The sequence below is a fragment of the Ictidomys tridecemlineatus genome, chromosome 5 (genome assembly GCF_052094955.1).
Source record: "Ictidomys tridecemlineatus isolate mIctTri1 chromosome 5, mIctTri1.hap1, whole genome shotgun sequence".
In the NCBI taxonomy this organism is placed as follows: domain Eukaryota; kingdom Metazoa; phylum Chordata; class Mammalia; order Rodentia; family Sciuridae; genus Ictidomys; species Ictidomys tridecemlineatus.
Window position 1 is genome coordinate 148,822,036 of NC_135481.1, and position 16,059 is coordinate 148,838,094.

The 16,059-nt window shown below is 48.7% G+C and overlaps 1 protein-coding gene across 1 annotated transcript in view; it reads left to right on the plus strand.

Moving 5' to 3' along the window:
- The first annotated feature begins 1,171 nt into the window (after positions 1 to 1,171).
- The window catches only part of Aldh1a3 (aldehyde dehydrogenase 1 family member A3), a 36,684-nt gene continuing 21,796 nt past the window's right edge, over positions 1,172 to 16,059 (plus strand). Inside the window, exons 1-6 of the mRNA XM_005320083.5 lie at positions 1,172 to 1,414; positions 6,191 to 6,295; positions 8,771 to 8,911; positions 13,635 to 13,764; positions 14,091 to 14,152; positions 15,116 to 15,244. Coding sequence (XP_005320140.1) covers positions 1,316 to 1,414; positions 6,191 to 6,295; positions 8,771 to 8,911; positions 13,635 to 13,764; positions 14,091 to 14,152; positions 15,116 to 15,244 — 666 coding nt within the window. The 5' untranslated portion in view covers positions 1,172 to 1,315. The remainder of the gene's footprint in view (positions 1,415 to 6,190; positions 6,296 to 8,770; positions 8,912 to 13,634; positions 13,765 to 14,090; positions 14,153 to 15,115; positions 15,245 to 16,059) is intronic.

A 16,059-nucleotide genomic window follows, 5' to 3' on the forward strand; every position in this document is an offset into this window, starting at 1 on the left:
GGGGACAGATGGACACTGAAAAACAGAAGAAGCCTCAGGAAAATAGGAGAGCCCCACCACGCAACTGTCAATCGCTTGAGATTACTAACACAAGGAGATGGACTGAAGGGGCTGAGCCTATAAAATCACTGATTTTATGGGGAATTCATACCTTGAATCATTGTTCCAGCCACCTGAGGAATGGCAGGCATGAGAAACCATTTCCATGTCTCACATGGGACCTGGGGCAAGTCCTTAGGTTTGATGGTGCATTTCCAAAATGGCAAAATAAAAAGTTGGATGTGGCTCGCTCTCCCTGGCAGTTATTAGCAAAAGCTTCAACTCTGAAAACAATTAGCTGCAAAGATCTAATGTGCTTTTTATTTTAATCATTTTTGAATTTAAATCATTTTAATCGAGGTAAAATTTATGCATTTTAAAAATCAAAATGATTTCATCCCAGGGACTGGACTGGATGGTGGTATGCGCCTGCGAAGGTAAGAGGCCCAACAGGCACCAAAGCTCAGCGCATATGCAGAAAGGGCCTCACACTTCTCTTTCTCCTTCTTTGCTTGGTTTGTGATGCCTCAAGGCCGCTGGGAAATTCCGGGCCAGCCGGCCCAGGGTGGACACCGGCGTCCTGGCTCTGGAGGGCTGGAGTGCAGCAGGCATCAGTCTTGCCAGCGCTGGCCTGGCAGCTGGACCCAAAGCGTAGGCTCCTAGGCAGCGACGCTGGGGGTGCCCCGCCAGACGCCCATTCTCTCTGGCGCTACCAGAACCCACAGCTACCGACCTCCGCTGAGCACGAGGGCCAAAGTTGGGAAAGTGCGGATCCGCAGGGGGCAGGGGGCGCGGCAGGTGCAAACCCGCCCGGCTGCGGGGAGATAGCTGAGAGCTGCTGTGGTCCCTGCACCCAGCTGCCGGCCCCGGCTCGGTGTCCCAGCTCTGGGACTTCCGGAGCCCGGCGGCGCTTCGCAAAGATTGTCCAAGGGCAACAACCCGGCGAGAACGCGAGGCGCAGCGGCCTGAGCGCTCCGCACGCGGCCGCGGAGCCGACACCGGGCCGGGCGGGGGATGGCCGGGCTCCCTCTGGGGCGGCGGGCGGGGTGGGGTGAGGCGGGCCGGCCCCCTCCCCTCCCTTCCGCACGCCCGCCCGCCCGCCCGCCCTCCGGTCCTACGGTCCTGCAGCCAATTAGACGGCCCCCTCGGGCGGGAGGCGTGGGGCGCTCCATAAAGCAGCGCGGAGCTGTCACCCCACGAGCAAGCTGCGCACCGCCCAAGCTGAGCCGGCACGCCGCAGACTCAGGCGCCTCGGGCCGCCGAGCGCGGAGGAGCCATGGCCACCACCAACGGGGCCTTGGAGAACGGGCAGCTGGACAGAAAGCCGCCTGCCCTGCCGCGCCCCATCCACAACTTGGAGGTCAAGTTCACCAAGGTGAGGTGGAGGCGCCTCCCACCCGACGGCTGTCGACTCGGGGCTGAGCTGGGCCGGGGATGCGGGGCGAGGAGTCAGCAGGCGGGAGGTTCTCTGGACTCTTCCTAGACCCAAGTTCCTTTGCCTGGGCCAGCGCCTCCCGAAACCGCACCCTTCAGGGGGCATCCCGGGTGGAAACCCGCGCCCCAAGCAGGCTCGAAGGCGGCGGGGCTCGGGGCTCGGGGCTCTAAGCCTCAAAGCAGGGTGAGAAGACAGTGCAGGGTTGTAACCCAGGGCAGCCCCGACGTGCCCTTGAAGGGCCCTCTTTGAAAGCGAGTGGAGGTGAGCCCTGAGATGACTCGCTGCACTGTAGTTTCTTTGCAAACCCTGAGGATGGCTTCCTGGGTTGAAAGAGTTGGGCTTTGGGAGGGTCTGAGGTGCCTGGGAATTCCCAGGAGTCTGAGAGGAAGGACCACATGGGAAGCCTAAACTGGGCAGCAGAACCTCAGGAGAAATGAGAGCGCAATGGCAACTTCTATGCTTAGCTGTATCCCGCTTACCAGCCGAACTTGGGAAAGAAGAAAGGAGTTCACTGATGAAACTGTCCTGGTATTTACAGACCAAGAACATGTTCCCCAGAGTTCCAGATCTGGGTCTGGGGATGCTGTGTGTGGCAAGGTCGAAGCTCTCAGGCTCTGTCACAACCCTGCCGTGCTGGGCTCTCTGCTTCTTTACGCTGTTTCCTAGGACTCTGGAACTCTGGCAAAGCAGTGAGATCACCTGCCTGGGGCAGAGGAACATGGCGATGCTGGGAGCAGGGGCCAAGGAGAACTAGGGAGCAGCAGACAGCAGCGTGTCCTGAGAGAGGACAACCCCAGGGCTGTCTGGGATTCTTTCCTCTGATCTGACTGGGAGGGGGCACTTTAGGGGCTCAGGCCCAAGGCACCTATGGCTTTACTTCTCCCAATTTTGTCTCCTCTTGTCCGTAGTTACCAATTTCAGCTAACACAATGCTTAGAAAATTCCCTCATCGATTTTACTTTCAAAAGTAGCAATTATCTCAAATAATTTTAATCAAGCAAAGAAAGTGGCAGGCCATTATGTGTGGCCTTCAGGTTTTGGTCTCTTGGCACTTAATTCCCAAAGTGGGCTGTGTAGACATTTAAATTACTTGACATTTAGATTGACTGTTTTCAGACGTCTCTGTAATCTACAGCAAAGACTGAAAATTGTTTTTAATGTAGTTTCCTTAATAGTATCAGCCTCGAAGGGAAAATTCCAACCCAAATTCTGGGAACGGTTAGAATAGTGCCTTCATTTTTTCAGATCCTAACTCTGCTGTGTTTGTCTGCTGTCATTTTTGGGTGGTGGCGTTTTGCTTTTTAAAGAGTTTTGTAAAACTATAGAAACAGAAAGTGAAGGTATGACCGTCCTTTAGCTTTGTACCTTACTAGTCTTGTCCGAGTAATCTAGCCACATATGAAAAGTTTCCCCTTTTCTCTGTGATTCCTTAGGACCATTTCGGTGTGTAAATTGTAGCCCTTTTGGAGGAGGAATTTAGGAGTTTCACAGAGCAATGAGTGACTGTTGTCCTAGTGGGTGTCCCCTTTGCCCATTAAAAAGAAGATGTATGATTTACCATATACGAAGGAAAGGTAGTGAGATGCAGGAATTGAGCTGGGAGTCTTAGAGGGCTTCAACTGCCTGACGCCATGTGTGCCTTTCACACTCATGGGGGACAATGTTGCTGTCTGCTCTGTCTCTGCCACTAGCTTAATTTTTTTCTGCTCTTGTCCATAGAGGCTTCTCCTTAGCAGCCTGAGTGGCTGTGGGTGAGCACTCCTTCCTTGGTCAGGAAGACTCAGGCTGAGAGACAGTGGGACTGCCTGCCCAGGGAATAAGTAGAGGGGAGGAGGAAGAGAGGCTGAAGTCCAGCATGGAGGCCCAGGGCAAACAGTTGGCTGGGTGGAACATGTGAGCCCGCAATGGTCTGCTATTTTTCAAAACTGGTGCGTCTGGCTCTTGGAGGATCAGTTTGAGCCCTGGCCTTGATGGTGTGATTTCCAAGGTGAACCAGCTTCCAGAAGGAGGCCTTTGTCAAAGCCTTTCACTTGTTCTCAGATTTTAACATTGAGAGTAGGGTCATGCAATGTGATTTTGGTGAGGGGAAGGTAAGGTCCCTCTAGAAACCCCCACAGACCTCAGAGGATACCAGCCCCTTTCATTTTACGAGACTCTTGCTTTATAAAGTTTCCTCCAACATCAGAGATTCTCTTTTAAGTTTTGTGCTTCGTTCAAATGCCAGTTTATATTATCTCTTTTATGGAAAATAAAATTCCCCCAAATCTCCTGAAAAACATATTCCTTTTGAGCTTATCTGAGTGTCCTGACACCCAGTGGAAATTACTGAAAATGATGCCAGTAGGATTCACTTATGTGACCACCATCTCGACCTCTGTTCAGGGCACCTTCCAGCTTTGTGCTGATCCTTCTGTAAAATGTGAATTCTGTCTACAATTCAACGTTGCTTAATTTTATACCCGATAAAGTTTATTTCATACCAGTTCACAAATCAAGAAAAACAATCCCCTTCCAGACCCTTTATCCTGATTTGGGGTTCAAAACAATACGGCCAGCGTTGTCAGTAGACTACATTCATGGGCCCTTTCCTTATTTGCGTTTTTGTTTTGTTTTAGTGGAGAGAAAAACCAACAGTAGAAACCACTTACAGGATTGCTTCGTAGGGTAGGATAAAGAAAATAACTTTGCTAAATTAAAAACATTGTGATGAGGAGATATGGTTAGAGTCAAGCGGTTTGAATTTTTTTTTTAAGTTGTCAGTTAGCAAAGACTATGGATCAATGTCACAAGCAACCAAGTTAAAAATTTTTTTTTTTTTTTTTGGAGGCGCATGCTTGGAGATGAGGTATAGCAGACATCTGATCGTTGCAATCTGTTTCCATCCCCCCTATTTATATTCTTTCTTGCCACCTTCTCACTTTCCCTCCCCCTTGGAATTGATACCAGGAAGGCCTGGAATCAGCAATTTTCGCTGACCGTCTCTATTATCTAACCCACGAAATTTCATCTTGCTATAAATGGGCCTCTCTTCCCAGCCACACTCTCCTCCCCACACTAACCTAACTCCTCTTCTCCGCTTATTAATTTCTCACTGTTACCGACTGATTACTTGCTGCATGGCAAAAGTGGACTCTTGGATTTGGTTTCAGCTGGAAGAATAAACCTGTAATTGAAGCCTGGCCTTTTCCTCACATGCTTCCCTGGGGGCCTGGCCTCACAGGGAAGGCGCTGAGCTTCTAGAAGTCGAATGGGCGAGTTCCTCTGGAACCAGATGCTCTCAGCTCTCTTCCAAAAGAGAGGGCAGGTGGTCTCTCCCCACCTGCCCAGGCAGAGCCTCTCTTCTGCTCATGGTCCCCACCAGAGGCAGCCTGGGTTCCCTTCCCGATGAGCAGCGGAGTTGATACGACAGGGCCTACTCCAGAGAAGTAACCAAGCCGCACACTGGAGGAGATGGCTCCCTTCTCTCGTCTGTCGTCATTGGAGAGTCAAGTGTTCCCAATGAATCAAATTCACAGTCATTGAAATCGGCCCCATAGTGATACAACTCTTCTTTTAAACAACTCAAAGAGAAGCAGAATACAAGTATATGTGTATGATATCATCTAGATACGAGAATGAAATCCCAATGTGCTAGTTCTGTCCTTAGGAATGACGGAAGGCATTGTGTGTGATTTCTGCGACTGGGGTCTTTCCCCGTGACAGGCTGTGCTGACAAGGCCCTCCCAGAGATGCAGCAGGACCTTATCTGTCCTCTCTCAGGGCAGCCAGGACCTCAGTGCTGTCAGAAGGTGCTTAGTACGTTATCCATCATCTCTGTTCCTAATTCTTTCCCAAAAGCCCTTTCTTTTAATGTGGTTAAAACTTAGAGGAAACTAAGAGTAAATAGTACATACATCTCAGTGCATGCATAGGCTTTGCAAATTCTTTTTAGTTTGCTCATGATGTCGGGTTTTGTTTTTTTTTTTTTTTGCATTCTTATTTTTTAGCTGTAATTTTGGATAATCGAGGCTTCCAGTGAAGTGATTTTTGTGCATTATTTCTTGGGTTTTGGATATCAACAGTGTTTTGCTACATGACTTAATATAACCTGAAAATTTTCTATCCCATATTTTTAACTTTGTATTCCAACACTGGTTTTTACCAAGCTGAACAGGAAAATAGATCTTTAAAAGGGGTATGCAAGGGAAGGATGTGCTGATGTGCGTTTATGAAGACTAGAGGATTATGGCACAATCCTCCTATAAGTCAAGGTTCTGTCAGTCCTGCTGGGGTTGCAGAAGGAAGAAGGACAGGGACACTCACTGCTTATACACTCTTCGGGGGCAGGCAGATTGCTCGCCACTTTCTATACCCAAACCTGCTTCATCTTCCCCCAAAGTCTATGAGGGTGTAGGATTCAGTCTACACTCTCTATTTAACAATTTAACCCAGCTTTTTCCTTTGTGAATCCAGGTTATTGTTATAAAAACAATAATTTAGAAAAACTCCAATCAATTTTAGTTCTACTGTGACAACTTGGGTTCTAATTCTGAGTTTGCTCCAAGTTGGTGACTTGGTCATGTGACGGGGTGTTCCGTCTTCTCCGGGTCTCATCTGTAACACATCCAGGGGGAGGTGGGAGAGAGGGTGGATAAGACGTTACCTAAGGTCCTTAGCATGTTGAAATTATATGATTTTGATTTAAACCTAATTCGTTACACTTCCTTTCCTGGTTAGATATTTATCAACAATGACTGGCACGAATCCAAGAGTGGAAAAAAATTTGCCACATATAACCCTTCAACTCTAGAGAAAATATGTGAAGTAGAAGAAGGAGATAAGGTAGGTCCCCCACCCCCACCCCCACTCCTCAGTAATTCAATTATAGATAAATGAAGGATAAGGAAGCGGTGTGGTTTAGCTGTAAAACAGATTGGGCCCACCCTGGGGGTAGGGCCTGGGTAATCGCACTGGCCCATTGGTATGTGCAACTCAGACACATGTTCTTGAATGGGATCAATTACAGACGGTCTTTGCAAAGAGTCACTCTCCTTTGATAGATGTTTCCCCATCTATGAGGATGACCTCAGCTATCCTCATCACGTGGCTAAAGGAAAGGTTTTTATCAATTATTTGAACCTGGAGTCATTAAAGACTCTTTCCAGAAAGCATTTCCGGCTGGGGTGTTTCACCAAACGCAGCATTCTGGCAGGAGACACTTAAAAAAAAAACAAATACACTTGCAGGAAAAAAGAGTTGCAATCCAAGTGATGTGGAGGTAGTAATAATATCATGTAACCATCAGATTTCTTTTGTACTAGAAACTTCCATGATTGTGTAAAGCTGAAGTCTATGTAACCTTGTTGGCTAGGCAGGGTCTATATTATCCTATAGAAGCTAACGAATATTTCAAGGCCATAAAGTGTATTTTGAACTGAAAGATTAAAGGTCTTGTACAGAAAAAGGGGAAACATGACCCTTTCTTCAACCACTAGAATACTGAACAGACACTCTTTTTTTTGAGATGGGGGTCTCACTATATCATCCAGGCTGGTCCTGCATTCTTGGGTTCAACCAATCCTTTTGTCTATATTCTTCTTCTTCTCCTCCCACCCTTGGGTATTGAACCCAAGGCCATGTATCACTGAGCTATATCCCCTTCCCTTTTTTGTTTTTTATTGTGAGACACAGCGTTGCTAAATTACTAAGGCTAGCCTGGAACTTATGATCCTCCCGACCTAGCCTCTGGAGTAGCTGGCACTGGCATTAGAGGTAGGCACCATCATGCCCAGCTTGGATACATTTTTTTTGGGGGGGTACTAGAGATTGAACCAATGGGTACTTAACCACTGAGCCACATTCCCAGCCCTATATTTTATTTTATTTAGGGGCAGGGTCTCACTAAGTTGCCAAACTGAGGCTGGCTTTGAACTCAAGAACCTCCTGCCTCAGCTTCCTAAACCACTGCACCTGGCTGAATAGATATTCTTAATCAGTGTATTAGTGATGTTGAAATGGTTGGGTATTGGTTGTGTAGGTGAGGTAGGCTTGAATTTTCTCCCACCAGGGAAAGTCTTGTGATACATATGCAATGCACAGTGGGTCACCCACATAGATACCCCTCCATGTGACTTCTTATCCTAAGCTCTGTTTTCTAAGAAAGTAGCACAGGATCCCTGCAGGGAGGGCATGATATTAAATGGGATTCCCACTTGATGATTCCCAAGTGTCCCACATGGGCATCAGGGAAGAAACTGAGACTCTTGCCCCCCCCACATCCCCTGCAGCTGGAGAGGTCCTGGCCTCCACCCCAGAGCCCAAAACAAGGAATAGAGTGACCCAGTATCTCCCATGCCAAAGCTTTTGCTCACCCCCATGCAAACTTTGGAGACAGTCCCAATCCTTGGTGCAGTCCCCATCTGACTGATGTCCTGTGTTCACTGCCTGATGCACCTCTCCAGGGGTAGGGATTCAGAGCGACCTTCAGGGTGGATCATTAGCCATCAGCAACCAGAAGCTTGAGGCCCATTTTCCTGAAAATGAGGCTAGGTGATGCTCTTCTAGATAACTCTGGCTTTTTTTTTGTTTTAAGAAGGCGATTCAGGGCTGGAGGTGTGGCTCCACGGCAGAGCCCTTGCCTAGTGCTCAAAAGGCTCCAGGTTCAATCCCCAGCCCCTCCCACCACCACCACCGCAACAAAGAATAGTTCCTTTGTAATTATTCTCAGTGTACAAAAGAGAGCTCCTTGTCTCTAAAATGATGCAACAATTCTGTACCCATGGGGTACAATGAGGCTGAAATCAGAAGGCCTTCATGGCTGTCACAGCCGCTGCCTGACTTCAGATGACCGCGGACTCTTAAAATGTGATCAGCTCTTCAATCTACAGAAGCATAAATCCACCCCCCACCATCAGCCCTCTTGGGCCACAGTGGAAAATCTTTTCATAGTTGAGTCACCAAGAAAAATGAGTCAAGGTTGGTGACTTTATTAAAATGCTCTTTGAATCAGAAAGGAGGTTAATACTTGGCCATGGTAGAAATTTTGAAAAAGACTTAAGATGCAAAGGAAAAAGAGAAGAACATCCCCCCCACTCCCTCACATCCATGCAAACTTTGGAGACAGATCCTTGGTGCAATCCCACCCTCATCCCCACCCCCATTCCTATATTCGGGTGACTTAAGTTTAGCTTCTGGGCTGGACCCCCCTCCCCCTCGGTGCTACAGTGGCTCTACGCTGCTGCTCTCTGTCGCTGACAGCAGAGTGGTCCCAAACTGTAGATGCATCAAAAATGACACTCTGTCATTTTGGCCACTCAGCCTGATGTGGACAAGGCCGTGGAGGCCGCACAAGCCGCCTTCCAGAGGGGCTCCCCGTGGCGCCGCCTGGATGCCCTGAGTCGTGGCCGGCTGCTGCACCAGCTGGCTGACCTGATGGAGAGGGACCGCGCCATCCTAGCCGTGAGTAGACTTGGGGCATTTTCACATGGGGACCGTGACTGGGTGATATCCTGGTCCCACCTACATGTTTATGTACTCAATATTTTTTCTTTTTCACATTGACTTCCTTTAAACTTCAATCTAACCTCATCCTGAATACAGTAGTCCCCCTTTCTCTAACCTTTCCCATTACATGACTTCACTCACCCAGGGTCAATCCTGGCTCAAAAATATTAAGTGGAAAATTCCAGAAAAAAAGAAGCAATTTATAAGATTTAAATAACTTACTATAGTGTATTGTTATAATTGTTCTATTTTACTTTTAGTTATTATTGTTAATCTCTCATTGTGTCTGACTTATAAACTACATCTGTATCATAGGCATATGTGTGTATACGAAAAACATAGTATTATGGGGTTAGTTACTCTCTGCAGTTTCAGGTATCGAAGGGACTTAAAATATGTCCTCCATGGATACGGGAGGTGGTTGCTGTAATAATATGCATGTAACTACAGATTTAATATGCTGGTTGTGGGAGGGAGCTCTTATACTTATTGAATCACTTATAGAAAAAAAATAAACTAAAATCATTTCTGTATTACTCCTGAATTGAGCAGGGGTGAGCCTGTGTGGAGTGGTGGTCAAGGCAGGATAGCCTGGTTATAGGAAACCTCAGAGAATGAAAGATCTGGGCTTAAATCTTAGCGCTGCCACTTACTAGCTATGTGACCTTGGACAAGTTTCTTAACATCTCTGAGATTTATTTCTTCATGTGAAATTTCACTAATAATGATGTCTAAGCATTGTAAGAATGTTCCCATTTAAAATCCTCAACAGAGTTCATGGCATTTAGCAAGCACTAACTACATGATCGTTCTGTGGTTATAATAGTTATAATATTAGTGGTTGTAATAGTGCTATGTGAAGACCCAGGTACATGCCCACTGGCCACTAATTTTTAGATACCTTAGTTCCTCAGCTGTAAAATGGGGACATCTGCTGCCCAGCCCATGAGGTTGGAATGTCCCATGAGACGGGGCTGGGAAGGCCTTCATATGTTGTAAATGTGTTCTTTAACAGGATCCTCAGAACTTTCTTTGTGTTGAGGTGGGTGACAAGAGGACACTTCAGGGCCACTGGCTTGCAACCTACACATCCATCCTTTGTATGCTCAGACTCCTGTTTTTAAAACTTGTTCTAAACCTTGAGGCTCAGTTTGTAGGAGAGGAATTTTCTTTGGGGCCTTTGATTTGGGGAAAAAAAAAAAAACAGCTTTTCTGATGTTGAGAACAAGAAGCACCTGTTTAAAGGCTGGTGTTAGCCAGGACATAGAGTTGCTTTTGTCTCTGAATATGTTTGTTGGAGGCAGAGGAACTCTTGGGTGCATGTCCCTGAGGGCACCTCTGCAGAGAAACCAGAGTCCCTTTCCTTCCCCCTTCCTTCCTTCCTTCCTTCCTTCCTTCCTTCCTTCCTTCCTTCCTTCCTTCCTTCCTTCCTTCCTTCCTTCCTTCCTCCTTCCTTCCTTCCTTCCTTCCTTCCTTCCTTCCTTCCTTCCTTCCTTCCTTCCTTCCTTCCTTCCTTCCTTCCTTCCTTCCCTCCCTCCTTTCCTCCCAGTGGCTAGTGGTTTGTTGGCTGAATCTGAATCCGGGTGAGGATAGCTTCCTCCTGAGCGAGCGAGCTCTTCTCTCCACAGAGCCTCTGGTTTCTTCCTGCACTGAAAGCCAGCCTCGACTCTCAAGTTGCCAAACTGGCTTTTTCAAAAACATTTCTGTTTTCACCCTGCATGAGCTCATCGGTCTGCAATGTCGTGTGGACTAATAGCAGGCTGGAGAGGATGTGCCCTGGGCACCCCTCCCCACCCTGTCCTCAGTGTCAGCATCATCCTGGGAGCAGCAGCGGCTGCAAGGCCACCTTCCTCTTCATCCGCCCCATTGTCCCAGCGTGGCTGTGTTTTGATAGCAGCGGAGGAGCGTTGGAGGAACTCCGGGCGCCGCCCAGCAAATCTCCCCTGCCATCAGAACCTCGCTGTCCACAAGAAATAAGATCCAGCTCTTTGCCACGACATGAAAGGGACAAGGGAATTACAGGCAAATATGGTTTTTGAAACTCCAGCCACATCACAGGCGGGCTCCTCACTCTCCACCTTGATATGGTTTCCTGCGTTCCCAAGTAGAAAGTGCTTCTCTCCTTCTTATTCTCTGGCCGGCTTAGTGGCTTGACAGAGCTGGGTGTTTATTGTGGTCAGTGTTTGGAAACAGATGTGGGGGAATCCAGTGGCCCCTGACTTTTTCTCTCTTGCAGAAGCACCCCAGGCGCAGGCTCTGGCTCTTTGGGTGCTCCTTTTGGCAGCATCCAAACAGGGGCTCTCCTGCAGCTTTTCCCTGTCAACCTGTGTGCCATTTCTGGGTTCTGTCGCTTAAAAGCCTGGACATACAGGCCATTCAGGGCAGTTCCCACCTGCCACACCTTTCTGTCCTTCTTCAGTATCTCATGGTTGCTATGTCTTAATTATTCAGAAGGCATTTTCTTTTTCCAGAAATGTGAATTGACTTAGGAGTAGCTGTGGTTTCCTTTGGTTGAGACACCACCATAAAGAAGCATAGCCTCCTTGTACTGGTGGTGCAGCCTTCTGGGCTCTGATGCTCTTTCCAGGGCCACACTGGCCAGCCCTGCTGAGAGGGAGGAGCCGATGCCTTCCCCTTCTCTTTTGTTAAGTAGCTTAAGAGGCAACTGTTCCATTCAGTAGCTAGCACTTGGTTTCTCAGGTTCCTGTCCACTCCTTCACCTGGGAATTTTTTTTTTTTGTTTTTTAAGAATTTTCTGTCTGAACCTATTGTGACCTGGATTCCATAAAACTAACCTGGAAAATTCATATTATCACTCCAGGAAGTTCATGGTGAAGCTAATGATTTAAAAAAAAAAAACACACATACAAACACACCCAATGCTTACTGAATGCTCTCCATGTAGCTGGCTTGTAAGTCCTTGACCTCAATATTTATTATCCCATTTAAGAGATGAGAAAACTGAGGACCAAAGAGGGTAAGTAACTTGTCCAAGGTCACCCAGCAAAAGGTGGAAAGCCAGGATCAGAGGCAGTTAACAGTTACGCTGCAAATTTACCCACAAAGTCAAAGTCTTCTCCCTTGTCTTATTCCAGAAAAGAGTCAAGAATAAACTCCTGGTTCCATCAACAGGCAGATTCTGTCTGGAGTAGCTGTGTCCTAGAGACCTTTTTGGTATTATTTGCAATTGCTAAGTTTTTTTCCTGGAAAATTAAAAGTTCCACCTTGGAATGTGAATCAATAGGAGCCAAAGGAACAGTTTACTAGATGTCACACTGGCCTGATTTGGTCCCTAAGAGGCGGCTGCTAGGGATGGGACACATACCCTGTCTTCTCCAGCCCCCAGGGGAGGGTCACCAAGCACCTGCATAGTATCTAAAGGGAAATCAAAGTCATGGGTCTCCTTTGGACTACTTGCAAGGCACACGCAGTGGTCTAGGTACCTGTCTCCTCACTCTCACACCAACCTAGAAAGGAGACACTGTTGTTATTCTCAATTTACAGGTGAAGAAACTGAGGCAGGGAGAGATTCAGGTCTTACCCAAGGCCTCTCAGCTAGCATTAATCAGGGTAACCCCCAATTTAGAGGGGAGTTGGCTCATCCCTAAAGCAAAGGTATTATAGAGGAGACCCAAGCTTCTGAAGCCTTCCAAGATGCAAATGCCCCCCGGGCAGCCACCCAAATGGTAGTCATTGTGCTGGTGGACACCCCACGTTCAGTGCTGGCTGTGTGGGTGCCCATGGCTGAGTCATTGGTCTCTGTCAGCTTCACCATCCGCACCTTTAAGTGGGAATGGAGATGCCGCACTTGGGATGGGATCCATGCCCGTGCATTAGGGTCAAAGCCCTGCATAGGAGCAGAGGCCTTCCTTCCTGCCTGCCTGCCTGCCTTCCTTTTTACATCATCATCTCACTCCATTGATGCTTCCGCAGGAATCCAGCCCTGGGCTATGTGTCAGGGTGGCCACTTCCTGCAGAGATGGATGACTGGCAGTTTCAGTGTTGGACTCCACTGGGGTTGCTTGTCTAAGAAACAAAGGGGTTCTCTTTACCCCAGGCTGGAAATAGAAAAGAATCCCTGCATTGAGCTGCTGCACACTCGCTCGCCCTGCGTAACCACCTCCCAGTCCACGAGCTAGCTGCTCCCTCCCGGCTCTGTTTCCGGCTGCATCAGCGAAGTTAGGACGCATAGCAGCCTTCTGGGCCCCATCACCCTTTCCAGGGCCACACTGGCCAGCCCTGCTGAGAGGGGAGAACTCATGCCTTCCCCTTCTCTTTTGTTAGAGAAGCCACTTTCTCACTAACCAAATGTCCCAGAGCTTCCTCAGAAAGCACTTGTCGTATCCAAGCTCACGTGTCCAGATCAGAGAGCCAAGGCCCCTGCGGTCTAGATGAAGACCAAATGGCGCGGAGGACCTTTAATGAGGCTTCCGGTGAACCTTCAAGGGCAGCATGTGCCCAGAGCCCTAGCTGAGCCCCCAGCCTTAGGCATTTGGCAATAAAAGCAGCCCTGGCTGGTCTTAGGTCAATTTCGATTTATTGTCAAGCTTTCTGAAGTGACAGGGGGGACTGAGGTCCAGAGATCAATGTCCTGGAACTGTGTCTTCTCCTCCATCTTTACCAACCTGACAGATAAAAGGAAGCTGCCTCTACAATGGATGTCATCTTGTTATTGCAGACCCTGGAGACGATGGACACGGGGAAGCCATTCCTCCACGCCTTTTTCATTGACCTGGAGGGCTGTATTAAGACCTTCAGATATTTTGCAGGGTGGGCAGACAAAATCCAGGGCAGGACCATCCCCACAGGTGAGTCAAGCAGGACAGACTCTGGCCTCATGGGGGAGTCTCTTTGGGGCTCTGTCTTCTCCTTCCTCCAGGCGGCCCTTTCAGAGCCCCTCCAAGTCATTTTCCCATCCACCCCCCACCCCTGCAAAATGATACTGTGCTGATTCCTCTCGTAAGGAACCTACTTCATTTTTGAAGTTAAGTTCCAATCCCTCCTTGTATAACAGACAAGGCTTGGAGCTGGCACCCTCGTGGGCTTCTGGGTTTCCTTCCTGTCTTCACTGTTTGAAATGCTTAACCTTGATGAAGTGAGAGTACTCTTGCCCACTGGGTCACCTTTCTTCCAGATGACAATGTTGTGTGCTTCACCAGGCACGAGCCCATCGGTGTGTGTGGGGCCATCACGCCAGTAAGTCTGACAGCTTTTCCTGATAGACCCTTATATAGACCCCGCCCTGCTTGTCTGTGTCCTCTGGAGCCAATTTCGGGTGTGTGTTTTGTGCGTTGTGCCAGTACTGACTGAGCCTGTGTTTGGTGGCCTGGTACTCCGAGGCTAGGGCTCTTGAGATAGGTTAGACCCCATTTCTCTCTCAAGAGGCCAGCTCTAGGTGTTGGCAGAAGGCATGGTAGATTCCAGCCAGTGGTTAGGAATGACCAGTATCCCTAGGAGGTGGTTTTTAGCTGGGCCTTAAAAAAAGACAAGTTCAACAGGAAAAAGGGGTTCCAAACAGGATTGACCTGGACAAAGTGGGGCTGCTTGGAAGGAAAGAGCAGGTGGGAGCCAGAGGTCAGGTGGAGATGAGTACTTGTGTCAGGTGGCAGAGGCCCGCTCTGGTAGCCTTGGCTTCTGAGGGGCTGGGCCTTCCACTGGGCCGTGCCAATGCTGGTAGGTGCCCCAGGCATGCAGTGATGCTGCCCATCTGTTTGGGAAGCCGAGGTGCCCAAGGTGGCAGTCAGGCTCGGGGATAGGGAGGCAGTCAGCGGACTGAATTGAGGATTGAAAAAGTGCTCAGGAAGCAGGGAGGATGTCGCCCCCGCAGCAAACAGCGGACTGAATTGAGGACTGAAAAAGTGCTCAGGAGGCAGGGAGGATGTCGCCCCCGCAGCAAACATTTTGGAGGGGAATGCCATGTAGATCTAGCTGAATTCACTCCTCCTGGGCTACCTAGCCATCAGGATCACAGGTACAGTTTAGGAAGCACTGGGGGTAACCATGTAGCTCTGACCATGGCACCTCCTGTGTCACCCCTTCAACCTGAAACCTAGACGGTGAAAAGCAAAAAGTAGTGTCCTCCCCAGAGGTATCGTTGGGCATCTGGGTGGGGGCAGGACGAACCTGGGCCCCCAAGGCCTTCCCTGTGCTCTGTCCCAGTGGAACTTCCCTCTGCTGATGCTGGTGTGGAAACTGGCGCCCGCTCTCTGCTGTGGGAACACTGTGGTCCTGAAGCCGGCCGAGCAGACCCCCCTCACCGCCCTCTATCTCGGCTCTCTAATCAAAGAGGTAAGACATCCAAAAAGAAAATAGTATGTGTTCTTGATCGCATTCCCACTCCTAGGAACCGCTCCCTGTCACAGGACGTGACAGTGGCAGCTAGCTCACGATGGAGTGGGAAAGGAACAGTTCCCTGTGTTTGGCTTGGCAACTGTGCTTTCTTTCTCCTGCTTGTGGTCACTGAGCTGGAAGAAATGCCATCCCTCCCAGGGGTCCCAGTGAGAGCGTGCCACTTTTATTACAGGCTCAAACCCTATGGTTTAAAACTCAATGTTTTTGTCTAGAGGATTTGCAGGAGGGTCACCCGAGAGGGAGTCAAATATCCAGGGGGTTCTTTGGGCTGTGGAGTTGTGGGGTGTTAAAATGGTCCTCTTCTCTCTTGGGGGAGTGACCCCACCCATGCTAGCTGAAGTAGCACAGCCAGTGCAGGCTTTCCCAGGGGCCTCTCCAACAGTGCCCTCTGCTCTGCCCGCAACCATCTTCCCCACAGGGACGCTGTCTCCCAGACACACCTGGCAACCTATTTTATTCATTCCATCATCAACTTGTATATAGCAAAGACTTAGAAAAAGAAAACAGGAAGAAAAGAGGGGTGGGAGAAAAGGTCCTTTCCTTTCACTTCTCTGCTGGATCCATGGGACTGGGATGCATGTCCTGCATTCCTGTGATCAAGGTTGGAACTTGGATAATAAATCCGTCTTTCCCTTTCTTTTGACCAGTGATGTAGGTCATGAGCATGACATTGACCGCACTTATGGATTCTAAAATAACGACTGAAAAAAAATGGGAAAGTAGAGATTTGAGCACTGTGTCCCAAACTCTTC